The sequence below is a fragment of the Microcaecilia unicolor genome, chromosome 6 (genome assembly GCF_901765095.1).
Source record: "Microcaecilia unicolor chromosome 6, aMicUni1.1, whole genome shotgun sequence".
NCBI classification, from domain to species: Eukaryota; Metazoa; Chordata; class Amphibia; order Gymnophiona; family Siphonopidae; genus Microcaecilia; species Microcaecilia unicolor.
The window spans coordinates 201,467,642-201,489,565 of record NC_044036.1 but is presented as its reverse complement, the minus strand read 5'-3'; the positions used below and the strand labels follow the sequence as shown (position 1 = coordinate 201,489,565).

General features: G+C 48.5%; 1 protein-coding gene across 2 annotated transcripts in view; it reads left to right on the top strand.

Annotated features, from left to right (window-relative positions):
- Window positions 1-21,924, top strand: part of UCHL5 (ubiquitin C-terminal hydrolase L5) — a 132,478-nt gene that overhangs the window by 93,029 nt on the left and 17,525 nt on the right. For both annotated transcript variants that reach the window (XM_030205680.1, XM_030205678.1), the window contains one exon: window positions 4,493-4,591. In XM_030205680.1, the coding sequence (XP_030061540.1) occupies window positions 4,493-4,591 (99 nt within the window). The remainder of the gene's footprint in view (window positions 1-4,492; window positions 4,592-21,924) is intronic.

Below are 21,924 nucleotides of genomic sequence, written 5' to 3'. Positions count from 1 at the left end.
TGGCTGCGTGCCGCCGACCTGGAGAATAGAATCCAGCAGCGGATTGCGGACTCGCCTTGCCGTGCGGACAACATTTTTGGGGAAAAAGTCGAGCAGGTGGTAGAGTCTCTCCACCAGCGGGACACCGCATTCGACAAGTTCTCCCGCCAGCAGCCTTCAGCATCTACCTCTACAGGTAGAAGATTTTTCGGGGGAAGGAAGACTGGTCCCTATGCTTCTGGTAAGCGTAGGTACAATCCTCCTTCCCGACAGCCTGCGGCCCAGGCTAAGCCCCAGCGCGCTCGCTCTCGTCAGCAGCGTGCGCCTCAGCAAGGCCCCGCGGCTCCCCAGCAAAAGCAAGGGGCGAGCTTTTGACTGGCTCCAGCAGGGCATAGCCGACATCCAAGTGTCAGTGCCGGGCGACCTGCCGGTCGGGGGGAGGTTGATAGCTTTTCACCAAAGGTGGCCTCTCATAACCTCCGATCAGTGGGTTCTGCAAATAGTCCGGCAAGGATACACCCTCAATTTGGCCTCAAAACCTCCAAATTGTCCACCGGGAGCTCAGTCTTACAGCTTCCAGCACAAGCAGGTACTTGCAGAGGAACTCTCCGCCCTTCTCAGCGCCAATGCGGTCGAGCCCGTGCCATCCGGGCAGGAAGGGCTGGGATTCTATTCCAGGTACTTCCTTGTGGAAAAGAAAACAGGGGGGATGCGTCCCATCCTAGACCTAAGGGCCCTGAACAAATATCTCGTAAAAGAAAAGTTCAGGATGCTTTCCCTGGGCACCCTCCTCCCCATGATTCAGCAAAACGATTGGCTATGCTCTCTGGACTTGAAGGATGCCTACACTCACATCCCGATACTGCCAGCTCACAGACAGTATCTGCGATTTCAGCTGGGCACACGCCACTTCCAGTACTGTGTGCTACCCTTTGGGCTCGCCTCTGCGCCCAGGGTGTTCACAAAGTGCTTGGCTGTAGTAGCAGCGGCACTTCGCAGGCTGGGGGTGCACGTGTTCCCATATCTCGACGATTGGCTGGTGAAGAACACATCCGAGGCAGGAGCCCTGCAGTCCATGCAGATGACTATTCGCCTCCTGGAGCTACTGGGGTTTGTGATAAATTATCCAAAGTCCCATCTTCTCCCAGTGCAGAGACTCGAATTCATAGGAGCTCTGCTGGATTCTCGGACGGCTCGCGCCTATCTCCCAGAGACGAGAGCCACCAACTTGTTGTCCCTCGTCTCGCGGGTGCGAGCGTCCCAGCAGATCACAGCTCGGCAGATGTTGAGATTGCTGGGCCACATGGCCTCCACAGTTCATGTGACGCCCATGGCCCGTCTTCACATGAGATCTGCTCAATGGACCCTAGCCTCCCAGTGGTATCAGGCCGCTGGGGGTCTAGAGGACGTGATCCACCTGTCCACGAGTTTTCTCAAATCCCTATATTGGTGGACGATTTGCTCCAATTTGACTCTGGGACGTCCCTTCCAAATTCCTCAGCCACAAAAGGTGCTGACCACGGATGCGTCCCTCCTGGGATGGGGAGCTCATGTCGATGGGCTTCACACCCAAGGAAGCTGGTCCCTCCAGGAACGCGATCTGCAGATCAATCTCCTGGAGTTACGAGCGATCTGGAACGCTCTGAAGGCTTTCAGAGATCGGCTGTCCCACCAAATTATCCAAATTCAGACAGACAACCAGGTTGCCATGTACTATGTCAACAAGCAGGGGGCACCGGATCTCGCCCCCTGTGTCAGGAAGCCGTCAGCATGTGGCTCTGGGCTCGCCGTCACGGCATGGGGCTCCAAGCCACATATCTGGCAGGCGTAAACAACAGTCTGGCCGACAGGTTGAGCAGGATTATGCAACCTCACGAGTGGTCGCTCAATTCCCGTGTGGTACGACAGATCTTCCAGGTGTGGGGCACCCCCTTGGTAGATCTCTTCGCATCTCGAGTGAACCACAAAGTCCCTCAGTTCTGTTCCAGGCTTCAGGCCCACGGCAGACTGGCATCGGATGCCTTCCTCCTGGACTGGGGGGAGGGCCTGCTGTATGCTTATCCTCCCATACCTCTGGTGGGGAAGACTTTGTTGAAACTCAAGCAAGACCGAGGCACCATGATTCTGATTGCTCCTTTTTGGCCACGTCAGATCTGGTTCCCTCTTCTTCTGGAGTTGTCCTCCGAAGAACCGTGGAGATTGGAGTGTTTTCCGACCCTCATCACACAGGACGAAGGGGCACTTCTGCATCCCAGCCTCCAGTCGCTGGCTCTTACGGCCTGGATGTTGAGGGCGTAGACTTTGCCTCTTTGGGTCTGTCCGAGGGTGTCTCCCGCATCTTGCTTGCTTCCAGGAAAGATTCCACTAAGAGAAGTTACTTCTTCCATTGGAGGAGGTTTGCCGTCTGGTGTGACAGCAAGGCCCTAGATCCTCGCTCTTGTCCTACACAGACCCTGCTTGAATACCTTCTGCACTTGTCTGAGTCTGGTCTCAAGACCAACTCTGTAAGGGTTCACCTTAGTGCAATCAGTGCTTACCATTACCATGTGGAAGGTAAGCCGATCTCAGGACAGCCTTTAGTTGTTCGCTTCATGAGAGGCTTGCTTTTGTCAAAGCCCCCTGTCAAGCCTCCTACAGTGTCATGGGATCTCAATGTCGTTCTCACCCAGCTGATGAAACCTCCTTTTGAGCCACTGAACTCCTGCCATCTGAAGTACTTGACCTGGAAGGTCATTTTCTTGGTGGCAGTTACTTCAGCTCGTAGAGTCAGTGAGCTTCAGGCCCTGGTAGCCCAGGCCCCTTACACCAAATTTCATCATAACAGAGTAGTCCTCCGCACTCACCCTAAGTTCTTGCCAAAGGTTGTGTCGGAGTTCCATCTGAACCAGTCAATTGTCTTGCCAACATTCTTTCCCCGTCCTCATTCCTGCCCTGCTGAACGTCAGCTGCACACATTGGACTGCAAGAGAGCATTGGCCTTCTACCTGGAGCGGACACAGCCCCACAGACAGTCCGCCCAATTGTTTGTTTCTTTTGATCCCAATAGGAGGGGAGTGGCTGTAGGGAAACGCACCATATCCAATTGGCTAGCAGATTGCATTTCCTTCACTTACGCCCAGGCGGGGCTGGCTCTTGAGGGTCATGTCACGGCTCATAATGTTAGAGCCATGGCTGCGTCGGTAGCCCACTTGAAGTCAGCCTCCATTGAAGAAATTTGCAAAGCTGCGACGTGGTCATCTGTCCACACATTCACATCTCATTACTGCCTGCAGCAGGATACCCGACGCGACAGTCGGTTCGGGCAGTCAGTTCTTCAGAACCTGTTTGGGCTTTAGGATCCAACTCCACCCCCCGAGGGCCCTGTTTGTTCTGTTCCAGGCTACACTCTCAGTTAGTTGGTAAATTTTTTAGGTCAATCTCAGTTATGTCCTCGCCGTTGCGAGGCCCAATTGACCATGGTTGTTGTTTTGAGTGAGCCTGGGGGCTAGGGATACCCCATCAGTGAGAACAAGCAGCCTGCTTGTCCTCGGAGAAAGCGAATGCTACATACCTGTAGAAGGTATTCTCCGAGGACAGCAGGCTGATTGTTCTCACAAACCCGCCCGCCTCCCCTTTGGAGTTGAGTCTTCCCTTGAAGTGTATTGTCTTGCTACATACTGGACTGGCCGGCTCGAGCCGGTTTCGGGCGGGAAGACGGCCGCGCATGCGCGGTGCGCATGGGCGCGCGAGGACTAGCAAAGGCCTTTGCTAGTAAACTTTCCGATGGAGGGGGCTGCCGGGGACGTCAACCCATCAGTGAGAACAATCAGCCTGCTGTCCTCGGAGAATACCTTCTACAGGTATGTAGCATTCGCTTAGTGCTATGTAAATTGCACATAATGTTGAATAAAATTACTGTTTACAAATGATAAATTGGTTCAGATTTCAAGACCCTTCTCCATACCCCATTTGATCTCGTCCCACACCCCCTTGTTAAGAATCTCTGGTTTAAGTTAAAGCTTTGCTCAGGGTGCAAAAAACACTTTCTGCATCATGCACCCACAAAATTGTGTGCTTAAACTGTGCTAACTGTACTCAAATCTTGAAGGCAGTTTATTACATTGGCCCCTGAGAAGAACCCTTTAGGATTTATTTTTCAGCTCTTGAATGGCTGTAGTGGATGAATGGTTTATCATGAACTTGCTCACAGCTTCTGTTTCTTAGTCTGCACATCCTTCCCTCAGTTGCAGTTCATGGGGAATAGCAATACACTTCTTTCACTTTAAAGCCCATTTTCTGTAGTGTGGCTACAGATTTGTCTGAAGAAGGGACCTAATATCTCTGAATGATTTTCTAACTTGGGATATTCAAGTGGTTTACTAGTGTTCCAAAACAGCTGGTGGCTTTCCTCAAATCTTTCAGTTATTCTTGGCACCAGTCTACCAATGAACATTTGGTGCATCTATATCTCGTCTTGGTGGCAGTAAAACAGAAACTCTCAACTCATGATTGTGTGTTCAATTTTATTTTTCAGGTTGAAAACATAAGAAGAAAACATAACTATCTGCCTTTTATCATGGAATTGCTCAAGACGTTAGCAGAACATCAGCAATTAATACCACTGGTAGAAAAAGTAAGCCAGTCCTCCTTGTGCTTTCCGTGTTGTGTTGACATTTGCACACTTCTGATGCAAATTAGCCTTTCTGTCCGTAGTACTTGGCTGTTGTCTCTATCCCACAGGCCTTAGGGCAGGACTTCTAGAAAATAACCATTTGAAACCTTTTATAATCCACTTCCCTTACTTTGGATGGAGTCATCCAAAGTGCTGTACAGAATTAAAAATTCAAATGCAATACAGTATTAACAAAATGTACATGCAGACCACAAAATTGACTTGTTTTGACTGGGGATACTTAATGCTCCAGTTTCTTATTCCCCAAAGTTGGTTGAATTTCAGTGTAAGGTGGAAGAGTCTCTTTTTCCTTTAAAGGTGCAGCTTGTGAGATAACATCCACTTTTGCAGGCTTAGAACTAATGAACGTTGAGGTGGTTCTAGTGAAAACAGAGGTAATATCTCTAGTATTGGACCAAAAGACTAAGTATTGTGGGAGAAGGCCTCTTGAATGTCAGTACTATCTCTAGTGGACTGCAGTATTATGTAATGTCAGTACCAGAAATGCACAAAGCTCCATAGAGCTACTATGATAAATAAGTAAAAAATTAACTAAAATGATGGAATCAAGTTGGCTATTCTGAAAATATTTGCAAAATGCTGTTTTTAAAATGGGCCAAAGAATGCTGGTTAATAATGTTTTCTGTGTATCTTTCTATGGTCTCGTGGGCCACAGGTTGCTGACTCCTGAACTGTTGTCTCCAACACTCATTCGTGTGCCTTTTTTCAGCTGACTGTCCAGGAAAGAGTCAAATGTGGTAGTGAAATGAGGGAACACAGGGAACAGTGTGTACATGTGTACCTTCAGTGCCAGAAATTTGTTTTTGTTTTTTTTTGTTTGTTTGTTTGTTTCCTTTTTCTCCTTTATTAAGTAGTGATCATAGGTACCTGAAATGAAATGTATTTTGGTTGCTGTATATCCTTTATATTCAGATTATTGACACATTCCAGCTAAAGGTCATTGAGTTGAGCTTCCAGGCTCCACAAAGCTTGGCAGATGTTTCTCTTGCATGCCCTGTGTTTATAAGCTGGAGTCTGTTCTTTAACAACAGAGCAGTTTGTGTTTGAGCTGTTGAAGGGAAGTGACTTTGTCTCTGCATGTATCTCTTAAATTCGTTCTCTTGTGCTTCAAGGATTACAGGGTACAATATTAATTTATCAGATTTGTTACATACAGCCCAGTATATGCTATCCCCATATAGACTTAAAAGAGGCCTTGAACCATATCTTATGTGTGTCTTACAATACTACTTATACCTGGTACCACTAAGCACATAAATAATGCAAACATCTTAAACTGGCTATTGCATTTTCATATTAGTTAACCTATCTCAAGGGTATTTATGTACAGGAAGAGAGCCTTTTTCAAATGAAGGAGAGTGCTGGGATGAGGAGGCATATTACAAAGATAAGAGGGCATAGGCTTAGGAGTAACCGAAGGAAGTATTATTTCACAGAAAGGATGGTGGAGGCGTGGAATGGCCTCCCGGTGGAGGTGGTGGAGTCGAGGACTTCCAGAATTTAAAAAGGCATGATATAAGCATGTGGGATCGCTTAGGAACAAGAATAATTAGGGACTACATGGGCAGACTGGATGAGTCATATGGCATTTTTCTACTGTCATGTTTCTAGGGGATAATGAGATACCTTGATAGTTAGTGGCAGCTCTGCACTACTGTGTGGGAGGCTGAGGTTTGGTTCCTGCTCCCAGGGTCAACAGGAGATTGAAGGTGCTGTGGAGGTAATGGACAGAAGGAATCTCAGCCATTGTCTGATGGCTCAGCCTGCACACGTACTGTTAAAATTCTGTTGTTTTCCTGAAAAGTTGATGGACACTTTCTAAAGCTTCCGTATCATCTTGGTGCGGGCCAGTGAATTTGGCCAACATTTATCACTGGTGGCTAGATGAGGTTGGGAGGGTAACAAGGGAAGAGAAAAAAAAACTGCCTCCTGGTGCCATAGCCCAGGCTAGCCTTTGGTAAATCATTTGGTATATTTATTTATAGCATTTATATCCCACAATATTCCCACTCATGGGCAGGCTTAATGTGGCATACAACATTCTATAAAAACATACAACAATTCATCAAACAATCAATGTCGTAAGAGAAAAAGGGAAATAGCTAAGGAGGGAAAGGGGGAAAGAGTAGCAGTGATCAGTATGTCGCTACGACAGTAGTAATTCAGAAGGAAGAGATGCCAGGCGGGTTTGGAGCGAAAGCTCTACCAAAAAGGAAGGTCTTGAGGTGCTTCTTGAAGGTCGGGTGATCAGGAGTAAGTTTGACCAATTGAGGCAGCCCATTCCACAATTGAGTGCTAATATAGGAGAAGGTGGATGCATAGGTGGTCTTATACTTGAGGACACAAAATACTGGGTAATGGAGATTTAAGTACAAACGAGCTGATTTGTGAGAGTTCCTAGGCGGCAGGTTAATTAGGGTGTCCATATAAGCAGAGGCTTCACCGTAGATGATTTTGTGCACCAGAGTGCAAATTTTAAAAGCGATTCGGTCCTTCACAGGAAGCCAGTGCAGCTTTTCACGCAGTGGTCTTGAACTATCGAATCTCGATTTATCAAAGATGAGCCTAGCCGCTATGTTCTGGGCAATTTGTAGTTTTTTTTTTTTAGGAGCATATCTGTGCACCCCCCATAAATTTCATTGCAGTAATCAAGGCGGCTTATGACTAGAGATTGAACTAGGGAAATAAGGTTGTATACATTTTAGTTTCCAGAGAGAGAAGAACATTTGCCTGGTAGTAGAGTTCGCTTGCTGCTCCAGGGTTAAGTTTCTATCAACCATGACACCTAATATTTTTAGGGACTCTGAGATTGGCAAGACACTTTCATTGTCTGTGTAGTAGCTTTTGAAGGGAAAAAGGGAAAGGAGGAATTCCACTTCTGTCAATATCCAGTTATGGCTGAGAGTACCACATGTTTTTGTCAGACACATACAGCTGGTAAATTATCAAAGTCCAACAAGATGAGTGGGGTTATTGCTTAGGCAGGCAATGAGGTCTAGTTATTTAGACTAATACTGTAATGAGTTTAGTCCTTTTTAAGGATTTCTTTCACACAGTACAATTGGGTTGGAGAGTCTGGATATATTAATGTCCTCAGTAATGTGTGAGTTAGAGAATGACGCAGGGACAAAGTTTGTACCCATCTCCGCGAACTCTGTCCCTGCCCCGTCCCTGTGAACTCTATCCCTATCCACAGACGCCTCACTGTTTAACCACCCTTAAGATTTATCTTTGGGTTTAAAAAGCAAAATCATGTGCATATGCAAGGACTGCATAAACGAATTAAAACAAATGCCCTTAAAATGTAATAATGCTGGACTGATCTGGCAAGCAATAATGAAACAGTGATGGAATATTCATTCACATAACAAGCAATAATGAGCACTAATTTTTCTAATCATTCTACAACTCCAAGCACATTTAATTCTTTTCTCACTATACAAAACAGGGCACCACAGAAAAACTGAAATAGAGATCTCCCTCAAGAAATCCAAACTCTGTAAGCTGTGTAAACACTGGTAAAAGAGAAACAGAAATGTATGTTCTCCTGCACTCTGCAAAATACAAAAACAGAAAAGACGTACATTTCACAAAGCAGGCACATCTCAGTCCTTAAAAAGTATTAAATAAAAATATTTCTTTTGTACCTTCGCTGTCCGAGCACTCTATTTTTCTAATTGGGCTGGTCCCAGTCTCTTTTCCACTTTCCACATGTCAGTCTTCTCTAAATTCTTTTCCACATTAGCGTTTCCATTTCTTCTCTTGGCTTCTTCCGTTCCTTTTCTACATCTGTCTGACAGTGACCTTTCATTTCATGTCCGTCCCCTGCCTTATTTGTGTTTATTCCCCTTTCTCTCACCTTAGTCTCTGTTTCACTTCTCAACTACCTACTAGCTATTACCGTTGCTTCCTCTGTGTCTCACTTAATATCCAGTCTTCTAAACCCCTATTTTTCCCCATCTTTCACCCACTTCCTTAGCCCCTATTCCCATCCTATTAGTGCTCATCTACCTTCCACTGGATCTCATCACCCTATCAGTCCCCAGCTCCATCCTTGTCTTTCTTTCATTCCCTTTCTTCCAAGGCCCTATACCCCATGCCCTTCCTTCCTATTTCCTCCTTGCAAGGTCTTGTCACTCTCCCTCCCTCCCTTCTTCCTTCCTTCCAAGGTCTGGTGTCACTTTTCCTCCCTCTCCCCCTCCACAAAGTCTGGTGTTGCTTTCCCTCCATACCACACCCCCCCTCAAAGTCTGGTGTCACTTTCCCTCCCTCCCCCTCCCAAGTTTGATGTCGCTCTCCCAATCCTACTGCCTCTTCCCCCCCTCCCCCCCACAGGGTCGGTGTCACTCTCCATCTCTCCGCTATACTTCCTGCAGCCTTTCCATCTTCCGGGCTGCCAGCAGCGTTAGCAATGTAAGCACACTGCCTTCGCGTGCAAGGAAGCCTTCTCTCTGCAGCGAGCGACCTGCCTACACAGAAACAGGAAGTCGCAATAGAGAGAAGGCTTCTGGGCCGGGCGAAGGCAGCGTGCATTCATTGCTAACGCTGCCGGCAGCCCAGAAGATGGAAAGGCTGCAGCAGGAGCACAGTGGAGAGGTGGAGGAGTGACACCGGAGCTTACAGGGGGGGAGGGAGAGTGAGATACATGATCTGGTGGCAGCGGGGGGGGGGGGGGGGGGGGGGGGGGCGCGAGTGAGCGGCACTGGACTTGTAAGGAAGAGAGGGAGGATGGGAAAAAAGTAGGCATCCGTTTTACCGTGGGTGCAGGGGTTATTACCGTGGGAATATAACCTCTGTTTGCACCCGTGGTAAAACTTTGAAAAATTTTCCCTTTCCTTCGGTTTTACTGCAGTTACCCGCTCCCGTGTCATTCTCTAGTGTGAACCTTGAAATAGCCATAACAACAGGAGGAGTGCACAAGTTTCCTCTCTTTATGTTCTAGAGAACTATTTGCCAAACTTCCTAAATTTATGAAAGATACACATAGTAGATGACGGCAGAAAAAGACCTGCACGGTCCATCCAGTCTGCCCAAGAAGATAAATTCATATGTGCTACTTTTTTTATTTGTACTGTCCTCTTCAGTGCACAGACCATATAACTCTGGCCAGCCCTATCCCCGCCTCCCAACCACCAACCCCGCCTCCCAACCACCAGCTCTGGCACAGACCGTATAAGTCTGCCCAGCACTAGTCCCGCCTCCCAACCACCAGCCCCAGCACAGACCGTATATGTCTGCCCAGCACTAGCCCCGCTTCCCAACCACCAGCTCTGCCACCCATTCTAGGCTCAGCTCCTGAGGATCCCTTCCTTCTGCACAGGATTCCTTTATGTTTATCCCACGCATGTTTGAATTCTGTTACCGTTTTCATCTCCACCACCTCCCGCGGGAGGGCATTCCAAGCATCCACCACCCTCTCCGTGAAAAAATACTTCCTGACATTCTTCTTGAGTCTGCCCCTCTTCAATCTCATTTCATGCCCTCTCGTTCTACCGCCTTCCCATCTCCGAAAAAGGTTTGTTTGCGGATTAATACCTTTCAAATATTTGAACATCTGTATCATATCACCCCTGTTCCTCCTTCCTCCAGGGTATACATGTTCAGGTCCGCAAGTCTCTCCTCATACGTCTTGTAACGCAAATCCCATACCATCCTCGTAGCTTTTCTTTGCACCGCTTCAATTCTTTTTACATCCTTAGCAAGATACGGCCTCCAAAACTGAACACAATACTCCAGGTGGGGCCTCACCAACGACTTGTACAGGGGCATCAACACCTCTTTTCTTCTGCTGGTCACACCTCTCTCTATACAGCCTAGTAACCTTCTAGCTACGGCCACCGCCTTGTCACACTGTTTCGTCGCCTTCAGATCCTCAGATACTATGACCCCAAGATCCCTCTCCCCATCCGTACCTAGCAGACTCTCACCGCCTAACACATACGCCTCTCTTGGATTTCTACTCCCTAAGTGCATCACTTTGCATTTCTTCGCATTGAATTTTAATTGCCAAACCTTAGACCATTCTTCTAGTTTCCGCAGATCCTTTTTCATGTTTTCCACTCCCTCCGGGGTGTCCATTCTGTTACAAATCTTAGTATCATCCGCAAATAGGCAAACTTTACCTTCTAACCCTTCGGCAATGTTACTCACAAATATATTGAACAGAATCGGCCCCAGCACCGATCCCTGAGGCACTCCACTACTCACCTTTCCCTCCTCCGAGCGAACTCCATTCACCACCACCCTCTGGCGCCTGTCCGTCAACCAGTTCCTAATCCAGTTCACCACTTTGGGTTCTATCTTCAGCCCATCCAGTTTATTTAAGAGCCTCCTGTGGGGAACCATGTCAAAAGCCTTGCTGAAATCTAAGTAGATTACGTCTATAGCACGTCCACGGTTCAATTCTCCGGTCACCCAATCAAAGAATTCAATGAGATTCGTTTGGCACGATTTCTCTTTGGTAAAACCATGTTGTCTCGGATCTTGCAACTCATTTTCTTCCAGGAAATTCACTATCCTTTCCTTCAGCATCGCTTCCATTACTTTTCCAATAATCAAAGTGAGGCTTACCGGCCTGTAGTTTCCAGCTTCTTCCCTATCACCACTTTTGTGAAGAGGGACCACCTCCGCCGTTTTCCAATCCCTCGGAACCTCTCCCATTTCTAAGGATTTATTAAACAAATCTTTAAGAGGACCCGCCAGAACCTCTCTGAGCTCCCTCAATATCCTGGGGTGGATCCCATCCGGTCCCATGGCTTTGTCCACCTTTAGTTTTTCTAGTTGTTGATACACACTTTCTTCCGTGAACGGTGCTATATCCACTCCATTCTCAAATGAACTTTTGCCAGTCCATCGTGGTCCTTCTCCCGGATTTTCTTCAGTAAAAACAGAACAAAAGTATCTATTTAGCAAATTTGCCTTTTCTTCATCATTATCTACATAGCGGTTTGCAGTATCTTTAGTCTCACAATTCCCTTTTTAGTCATTCTTCTTTCACTAATATACCTGAAGAAATTTTTGTCACCCCTCCTTACCTTTCTAGCCATTTGTTCTTCCGCTTGCGCTTTCGCCAGACATACCTCTCTCTTGGCTTCTTTCAGTTTCCTCCGGTATTCCTCCCCGTGTTCCTCGTCTTGAGTTTTTTTGTATTTCTGTGACATTTGCTTATTTCCGATCTGAGGAAGAAGGGCAACCTTCGAAAGCTAATCAAGAAATGTATTAAGTTATGTCCAATAAAAAAGGTATCATCTTATTTTCTTTTCCATGTTTTATTTTGTTTGATTTCTATTGATAACCTTAAGAGTGGACTAACACGGCTACCACACTCCTCTACTTTGTATTTCTGGAATGCGAACTCTTTAGCCTTTATTTTCTCAGCCACTTGCTTGGAGAATCATAGCGGTTTCCTTTTTCTCTTGCTTTTATTTACTTTCCTTACATAAAGGTTTGTGGCCCTATTTATAGCTTCTTTCAGCCTGGACCACTGTCCTTCCACTTCTCGTACGTCCTCCCAGCCCATCAGTTCCTTCCTTAGGTATTCCCCCATTTTACTAAAGTCAGCACGCTTGAAATCCAGGACTTTGAGTTTATCAAACCAAACTGTTTGATGGTCACTGCCGCCCAGGTGGGCACCCACTCGGACATTTGACACGCTATCCGCATTTGTGAGCACCAGATCCAGCGTCGCTCCCTCCCTTGTGGGTTCCATGACCATTTGTCTGAGCAGAGCACTTTGGAAAGCATCCACAATCTCTCTACTTCTTTCCGATTCCGCAGACGGAACCTTCCAATCTACATCCGGCAGATTGAAATCTCCCAGCAACAGCACCTCTTTCTTCTTTCCCAACTTTTGAATATCTGCGATCAGGTCTTTATCTAATTCTTCCAATTGTGTTGGAGGTCTGTAGACAACACCCACGTGGACAGAGGTTCTATCATCTCTTTTTAAGGTGATCCATATCGCTTCTTCCTTACCCCAGGTCCCTGTCATTTCGGTTGCTGTGATATCATTTCTCACATATAGAGCTACTCCTCCACCTTTATGACCCTCTCTATCCTTCCTAAATAGATTATAGCCTGGTATGTTTGCATCCCATTCATGGGAACCATTGAGCCATGTCTCTGTGATTGTAACAACGTCTAAGTCTGCCTCCAACCCCAGGGAATGATGCATCTGCCACTCCCCAGGTGCTGTTTCTGTACCCCCTGTGCCCATGGCATACCCTCACTATCGTCTTTTCTGTCCCTTTCTTGGTAAACCCTGCCCCTCCCCAGGTCTAGCCTCTCTCCTTCCAAAGTGGAGCCTTTAGAGGTGGTGGTGATGAGGATGAGGTTTCCAGGCAAATCCATACAGATTTGTGCATGTACTTAATTCCCTGGTGTGTACCTGTTTAAATTGTATTTTGAGGAGGGCCATCAAGCATAATTTTCAGTTAATCCATGTGTGAACATTTAAACACTTGAGGCAAAAGTCTGTCAGTCAGCCTTGGTCATATACATTCCTGAGGGAGGGGATTACTTTGTTTTTCTGTTCTCTTCACAGCTGGAAGTCATTAACCCAGCTTTTAAATGGTTTAATTCCTTTGGTTTCTAGGTCTTGCTATTTTATGAGGTATAGCAAGGTAGAATCACATTGGGAAATCCTAGTGAAAAGGTGGTAGCATTTTTTTCCCTTTTTCAAATCAGCATGTAGCAATAGTCTGAGTCATGAGAATGTGAGTGAAATTGCATAGTATTTGTTTTTGCTTGGGTGGGGGGAGGGATTTCACTGGTTTGTCAGAAGATCCATGAACACATTCAGATGCTTTGAGGGACACTGGATCTTGTTTTTCCTTTTGCTTTTCACTGGTTATTAGTTGTATAAAATACGTTCTATTGGCAGTTTTCTTTCTTTTCTAGCGATAACATTTTTTGAATATAAAAGAAAATGTTTGTGCGGTGTTTGTCCAACTTTGTTTACAGACTCTGAATCCTGTTTTATTTATTTATTTATTGCATTTGTATCCCACATTTTCTCACCTATTTGCGGGCTCAGTGTTTGGGCAAAGGAGCTTCAAGGGCGGTTTTTCACTTTCATTCTTCAACAGAAGTGAAAATATGTGGATAAATTGTCAGTGAGGAAATGCATTTTGCAAGAGAAGGTCTCAGAAAGGGTACTCAAGTCTCATGCAGTACAGGGAAAGCAAGAAAATACTGACCCTACATCCTTGAGAAACAAAGGTAGAATACTAACAGAAGTAATCCTGGTGTTTGGACTCGCATATCTCCAATCCCCCTAGTTATTTGTCTGTCCATCCACCAGGATAATCACAAGTATTTGCTTGTATCTCTAGCACCCCATTCATACCAAGGTTTGCCGTTTTACAGGTGTCAGGATCACGTTGTGTTAATTATGCCTCTGTTGTTTTAGACCAGGGGTTCTCAAGCCAATCAGTTTTTCAGGATACCCACAGTGAATATGCATGAGATAGATTTGCATGCCCTACTTCCATTGTATGCAGATCTATCTTATGCATATTCATTGTAGGTATCCTGAAAACCTGACTGGCTAGGTGTGTCCTGAGAACTGGCTTGAGAACCCCTGTTCTAGAGGAATTATAATGTGGGCCTCCTTGCTTTCCTTGTGAGACAGGGTGCAACATGTGTCATGAATTGTGCCCTTAGTCCTGTTAATGTTTTTTCTATATAATTTTAAATTCCATATCATCAAGCTGATCAATCCATAGACTGGTGGGTTGTGTCCATCTACCAGCAGGTGGAGATAGAGAGCAAACTTTTGCCTCCCTATATGTGGTCATGTGCTGCCGGAAACTCCTCAGTATGTTCTCTATCTCAGCAGGTGGTGGTCACACACAGCAGCAGCTCTGGCTAGGCCTCCAAGCCTAATTCTTAGGTTTTGTTGAGTGCCTGGGGTTGAGGGCTCTTTTGAGCAAGTGCAAACCTGGTGGTGCCAGGTCCCTCCTTTTCTCCCCCCTCCCGCTGGCTCTGTTAAAAAACAAAACAAAACATTTTGAACGTCCTTAAAGGCGTTTATTTCGACGTTTATTTAAACGTTCATTGCAGCTACTCACTGGGACACCAGGTCGTTACAGCTCGGAGTGGAAAGCAGGTAATTTTTACCTTTTTATAGCGGGCAGGGGGTTCCCCGATTTATCTCCACGTGGCATATGGCGTCGGAGGGCGAGGGCGTAAAGAGTCGCTCCCCGGATCGCTTGGGCGCTTCTAGAGGGGATGCAGGGGTCTTAAAGTCTGATTCGCCCTTGTTGGGTGACAGTTTTGTGACCGATGAGTGTCCCGGTCCTTCCTCCGGTGTGGCGGTTTTCCCGCCATAAACGCCCATCCCCCGCTCCTCGCCTCCGCCATCTTGGCCGGCCACGCGGCTCGGACGGCTTCTTCTTGGGCCGCCCTTGAGGTAGGAGACATTAATGCCATGAACGCCCTTAATTTGGGCGACAGCACAAAGGCGGCTAAAATTAAGCGCCATTTTTCCCGCGCGGCTCCTTCGCGGAGTGTCGCGCCGGACGCCATCTTGGATGCGCAGCATGTCTCTCCCCCGCTCTTGCAAGCGCCGGTTGAGGGTGCGTCTAGGGCTGTTGCCCAGGCTGCGGAAGTGCACAGTCTGGGGGGTTTCTCCCCCGAGTTTATTTTGCTGCTGCATCAGGCCTTCCTTATGCAGAACGCTGCCCCTGCTCCCTCGTCAGGTAAAGAGGTTGAGGCCCCCGGAGGTAAACGCCCTCGGGTTGATTCCCAGGCCTTGGAGGACTTTGTCTCCTCCGATGTAGATGAGGGCAGCGTATCTGAGTTCTCCCAACGGTCCTTTGCGGATTCCTTGGAGGAGACGGATCCCCGCTCGGATGGAGCGGATGACCCCTCTGCAGCGCGACTTTTTAGCTCAGAGGATTTGCCCAACCTGTTTGTGCAGGCCATGGGCATTTTGAAGATTTCCTCTCCGGAGGACGTCTCTCCCTCAGCCCCTGTTGGCTCTGCCATTATGCTGGGGACGAAACGCCCGCCTAGAACCTTCCACGTGCATGATGCCATGCACACCTTAATTTCGGCTCAATGGGATGTCCCGGAAGCGAGCCTTAAAGTGGCTAGGGCTATGTCCCGCCTCTATCCTTTGCCTGTAAGTGAACGTGAGGCCTTTCTGTGGCCTACCGTGGATTCTTTAATCACTGCGGTGACTAAGAAAACGATGTTGCCGGTGGAAGGTGGCACGGCCCTAAAGGACGCCCAAGACAGAAGATTGGAGGCGGCCTTAAGGTCGTCCTTTGAGGCGGCTGCTTTAAGTTTGCAGGCCTCAGTTTGCGGCTCCTATGTGGCCAGGGCGTGCCTGACTATGGTGCAGCGGGCTTTCCCCTCGGATCATTCCTTGAGGGCTGATTGGCTGGCCCTGGAATCGGGCTTAGCCTATTTGGCAGACTTGCTGTATGATGTCTTGAGAGCCTCAGCTAAAAGCATGGCTCAGACAATCTCTGCGCGGCGGTGGCTTTGGCTGAAGCATTGGTCTGCTGACCAAGCCTCTAAATCCCGCCTGGATAGATTGCCTTTTAAAGGCAAGCTGCTCTTTGGGGTCGAGCTGGACAAAATCGTGACCGATCTCGGCACGTCTAAGGGCAAGAAGTTACCAGAGGTCGGGCTAGTACTTGCCCTGGTACCTCCAGAGGACGGTTTCAGGAAGCCCGTCGGTACCGCCCGGGCAGGTCGGGCTCCTCTGCCCCCTCTCCCTTCAAGAGGAACTTCTCCCCCAAGCAGCATTCCTTTCGCAGAGACCGCCGTCCCGGAGGTGCTCCCTCCGGTCCTCCCCCAGGGTCTCGTACCCAATGACGGGGCCTTGGTCCACGCCTCAGTGCAGATTGGAGGACGGCTGTCCTCGTTTATGGGTGAGTGGACCACAATAACTTCAGACGCTTGGGTGCTGGAAGTCATCAGAGACGGCTACAAGCTAGAGTTCTGCCGACCCTTAAAAGACGGTTTTGTACTCTCTCCCTGCAAGTCTCCGGTCAAGCTGTGGCAGTGCAGCAGACCTTGGACAATCTGATCCGCCTGGGGGCGGTCGTTCCGGTGCCAGAAAATCAGCTTGGCAAGGGACGTTACTCCATTTACTTTGTGATACCAAAGAAAGGAGGTTCTGTACGGCCTATCCTCGACCTCAAAGGGGTCAATTGGGCCTTGAAAGTTCGGCACTTTCGCATGGAGACCCTCCGCTCTGTTATAGCGGCAGTGAAGGCAGGAGAGTTCCTGGCATCCTTGGACATCAAGGAAGCGTACTTGCATATTCCCATCTGGCCTCCTCATCAACGCTTTCTGCGTTTTGCAGTACTGGGCCGACACTTCCAGTTCAGAGCCCTCCCGTTCGGGTTGGCTACTGCTCCGCAGACCTTCTCCAAAGTAATGGTGGTCATCGCGGGCTTCCTGAGGAAGGAAGGAGTTCAAGTCCATCCTTATCTGGACGACTGGTTGATCCAAGCCCCCTCTTATGCAGAGTGCGGCAAAGCTGTGAACCGGGTGGTTGCTCTTTTGAGCTCCCTGGGGTGGATCATCAACTGGGAGTAAAGCCAGCTGCGCCCGACTCAGTCCCTGGAGTATCTGGGAGTTCGATTCGACACCCAAGTGGGCAGAGTGTTCCTGCCAGACAATCGGATTGTCAAGCTTCAGGCTCAGGTGGACTAGTTCCTAGTAGCCTCTCCTATTCGGGCTTGGGACTATGTGCAGCTGTTGGGCTCTATGACGGCCACGATGGAAGTAGTGCCCTGGGCCAGGGCTCATATGAGACCACTACAACAATCTCTGCTGCTGCGCTGGACTCCGATGTCGGAGGATTATGCTGTGCGCCTTCCCTTGGACCCAGCAGTGCGCAAGGCGCTGAGCTGGTGGACGCAGACAGACAAGTTGTCTGCAGGAATGCCTCTGGTGACCCCGGAGTGGATTGTCGTCACGACAGACGCCTCTTTGATGGGCTGGGGAGCCCACTGCTTGGGAAGGACAGCGCAGGGGCTCTGGTCTCCTGCAGAGTCAAGTGGTCTATCAACCTCCTGGAACTCAGAGCCATTCGGTTGGTGTTGTTGGAGTTCATCCCGGTACTGGTGTTGAAGCCAGTACGGGTCCTGTCGGACAATGCCACGGCTGTGGCCTATGTCAACCGCCAGGGAGGTACCAAGAGCGCCCCTCTAGCCAAGGAGGCTATGAATCTATGCCAGTGGGCGGAAGCGAACCTGGAGCAGCTTTCAGCGGCCCACATTGCCGGAGTCATGAATGTCAAGGCGGACTTTCTCAGTCGCCATACCTTGGAGCCCGGAGAGTGGCAGCTATCTGCTCAGGCGTTCTTGGACATCACGAAGCGCTGGGGCCAGCCGAGCCTAGATCTGATGGCGTCATCGGCCAATTGCCAAGTGCCGCGCTTTTTCAGCAGAGGACGGGACCCTCGATCCCTGGGAGTAGATGCTCTTCTCCAACAGTGGCCGACACAAGAGCTTCTCTATGTGTTCCCGCCCTGGCCCATGTTGGGCAGGGTGCTAGACCGGGTGGCAAAGCATCCCGGCAGGGTAATCCTGGTGGGTCCGGATTGGCCCAGACGTCCCTGGTATGCGGACTTGATCAGGCTCTCAGTCGGCGATCCTCTGCGGCTGCCAGTGGAGCAGGGCCTGTTGCATCAGGGTCCCGTGGTGATGGAGGATCCCTCCCCCTTTGGTTTTACGGCCTGGCTATTGAGCGGCAGCGTCTGAGAAAGAAGGGCTTCTCAGACAAGGTCATCACCACTATGCTGAGAGCGAGGAAGCGCTCTACTTCTACTGCTTACGCCAGGGTTTGGCGTATCTTTGCAGCGTGGTGTGAAGCAGGCTCACTTTCTCCCTTCACTGCTCCAATTTCTTCAGTGTTGGCGTTCCTGCAAGAAGGTCTGGACAAAGGCCTGTCGCTCAGGTTCCCTGAAAGTTCAGGTAGCGGCTCTGGCTTGCTTCAGGGGCCGCCTGAAGGGTGCTTCCCTGGCTTCGCAGCCAGATGTGGTGCGCTTTCTCAAGGGAGTTAATCACCTGCGCCCTCCTCTGCACTCAGTGGTGCCTGCGTGGAATCTCAACCTGGTGCTAAGAGCATTGCAGAAGCCGCCTTTTGAACCCTTGTCGAGGGCATCTCTGAAAGACCTGACGTTGAAAGCAGTCTTTTTGGTGGCTATCACTTCAGCCAGAAGAGTTTTCCGAGCTCCAGGCACTCTCATGTCGAGAGCTTTTTCTGCAGTTCACTGAGGCAGGAGTGACTATTCGCACAGTGCCTTCCTTCCTGCCCAGATTGTTTTCTCGCTGCCATGTGAATCAGCAGCTCTGTCTCCCTTCCTTTCGGAGGGAGGACTTCCCAGAGGAATACTCTGCTCTCAGTTTCTGGATGTGAGACGAGTCATCATCAGATACTTGGAAGTGACCAATGATTTCCGGAAATCGGATCATCTGTTTGTCCTGTTACAGGTCCTCGTAAGGGTCTGCAGGCTTCTAAGCCTACAGTGGCAAGATGGGCAAGGAAGCCATTGCAGCGGCTTAGGGTCCGTCTCCTTGGAAGAGATTTGCAAGGAGGCAACTTGGGCTTCGGCCCATACCTTTGCCAGGCATTACCGCTTGACTGTGGCTGCTCGGGCGGAGGCCCGGTTTGGAGCTTCAGTGTTGCGGTCAGGGATTTCTATGTCCCGCCCTGGGTGAGTACTGCTTCGGTACATCCCACCAGTCTATGGATTGATCAGCTTGATGATATGGAAGGTAAAATTATGTATCATACCTGATAATTTTCTTTCCATTAATCATAGCTGATCAATCCATAGCCCCTCCCAGATATCTGTACTGTTTATATTCTGGTTGAATTTTAGGTTCAAGTTTAGCCTTCAGTTACTTCAGGAGGACTTCGTGTTCAAGTTCTTCTTTCACTTGGATTCTTCAAGAGTTGAGACGAGTTTGTGTTACAGTGAGCTGCTGCATTCCTCTCCCCTCCGTTTTACGGGGCTGGATTGAGATTTAAATTCTGCCGGCACTCCCTCCCGCTTCGTGCGGCTGTAGGGCAGCTTTGTACCCCTCCCGCTTCGGCGGTGTTAGGGTCAGTCAGCTCCTCCCGCGGTTGCGGTTGCAGGATAAGCCAGATCCCCCCGCATCGGCGGGTGTGGTGTCCCTCCCCGCTCCGCGGGGATGAGCTGGACGGATTCCCCTCCCCCACTTGTGTGGGGATGAGCTGGGTAATTCCCCTCCCCCGTTTCGGCGGTGGTGAGCTGGGCAGAGTGTCCCTTCGTGGGTGTAATTCTCTAAGTGCTGAGTCCTGCGGATGGAGCTTTGATATCGCATACTGAGGAGTTTCCGGCAGCACATGACCACATATAGGGAGGCAAAAGTTTGCTCTCTATCTCCACCTGCTGGTAGATGGACACAACCCACCAGTCTATGGATTGATCAGCTATGATTAATGGAAAGAAAATTATCAGGTATGATACATAATTTTACCTTATGTGGCATTGACACATCCCAATTTTTTTTCTGTTTTGTGTGATTTGTATTTGTGTGTTGGGGTGGGGTGTTCTAGTCTTTTGGAATGATTCCACTCCTTAGAATCATTTGATGCATTTTAACTTAGAAATTGTATGGTGGTGACGCTAGGTGGCAGTGTTGTTCCATATTACTTAGAAATGCCAGTATATCTCTCACACTCACCATGTCTCCCTTTCTGAAAGCCATCTGTTACACACGGGGCGATGGGCTGAGATTTGGCACTCTTATTAGTTTGACATTTTTTTATAGAGCAGGTCAAACTGTGTACTCGGGTATGAAATGAATATCTTTTTAAAGCTGTGTCCCAACCACATACCTTGAAGTGTAGAGTTTGATTCATACTGCCATGGTTCAGGGAGTAGGAAGCTGTGACTTCCAGTGTTATTCCTTGAACAGTGAGGTAGCTGTGTGTGAATGGTTATAGCTTCTGAATCTGTTTCTCTGGTCTGAATAAGCAGGCATTTGAACTTGTATGTACAATGAGATTCATTTCCTACCTAAGTGATGTGTGAAACTGCTCTAGGAAGCTTTTAGGTGGGAGAGGAGGGGAAATGAAAAGGAAGAAGGTATTTCTTCAGATGGGTTAGTTTTAATGATATCATTACAGTAATAAACCTCACTCCTAAGCATATTGCTGGTCTCAATCTCGGGTTTAGTGCTAGTGCATGCCTTAATACTTGCATTGTACCAAAGAGATCTCTCTAGAATTTGTAGGATACATTGTGAATAGGTAACTTTGCTTGAAAATTGTATTTTTTAGGCAGATCTATGATACCCAGGGCTTTGGGAAATATTTCACTGGTACATTTTGTTCTTGTGCTTTTCTCCTCTCACTGTCCTGTTTCCCCCCCCCCCCCCCCCCCCCCCCCCCCCCCCCATCAAGTTTCTCAGTTGGAATGGGCGCAACCTATGTGACAACCTCTGTATCAGTGCTTTTCTGCTACATCAGTGTTAGTGGATGGGATGGGATGTGCTGCCTTTCTGCATACAGATTTTGTCCCACCAGAAACTTGTAGCCAACAATGAGATCTTTGATCTTTCTTTCAGTAACTGATATTCTATTATTGCTTGCTTCCATTCCTAGATATTAATATACACTTTTCTCCGAGGACAAGCAGGCCTAAAATTCTCACATATGGGTAACACGGGTCCGTGTCGGCAGTCCGGAGCTTATAACAAGCATAAAAATAGGTCTTTGAGCATTAGACACACCTTCCAGCCTATTGCGAAAGTGCGAGATTGGTAGTTTTTTTTTCTTCGAGGACAAGCAGGCTGGATATCATCACGCAAGGGTCGTTGTCCGCGATGGCCCAGGAGACCAGAACAATAACAACAAACTTTAGAAAGTTCCAGAGCGGCACGGCGCGCACGGGGACAATCGCACCGCGCATGCGCGAGTGACTTCCTGCCGGTGACACCGTGCAGCTTCCCTCAGTTTCTTTTCTCCGTGCTGCGAAGGAGTGGTGCTTTTCGCTGCTCCTCATCTGTTTACCCAGGAGATCGAATTTTTTCGCGTTTATCGTGCTCCTTTTCCTTCTTTTTCTAAAGTTTTCTTTCTTTTTCATTGCGGCCGTCCTTAGTCCGCTCAGCCGCGTCTCCTTTCCCCTTCTTTGTGCCTTTGTTAATTGGCACAGTCGAGCCTTTTAATTTCGCGGACACTATTTTCCCGCCCATCTCCAGTGCCGACCCTCACGCGAGGTGTCTCCAGTGTCTTGGGCCCGATCATCTTCCAGCTGCGTGTAAGTTGATGAAAAAAAG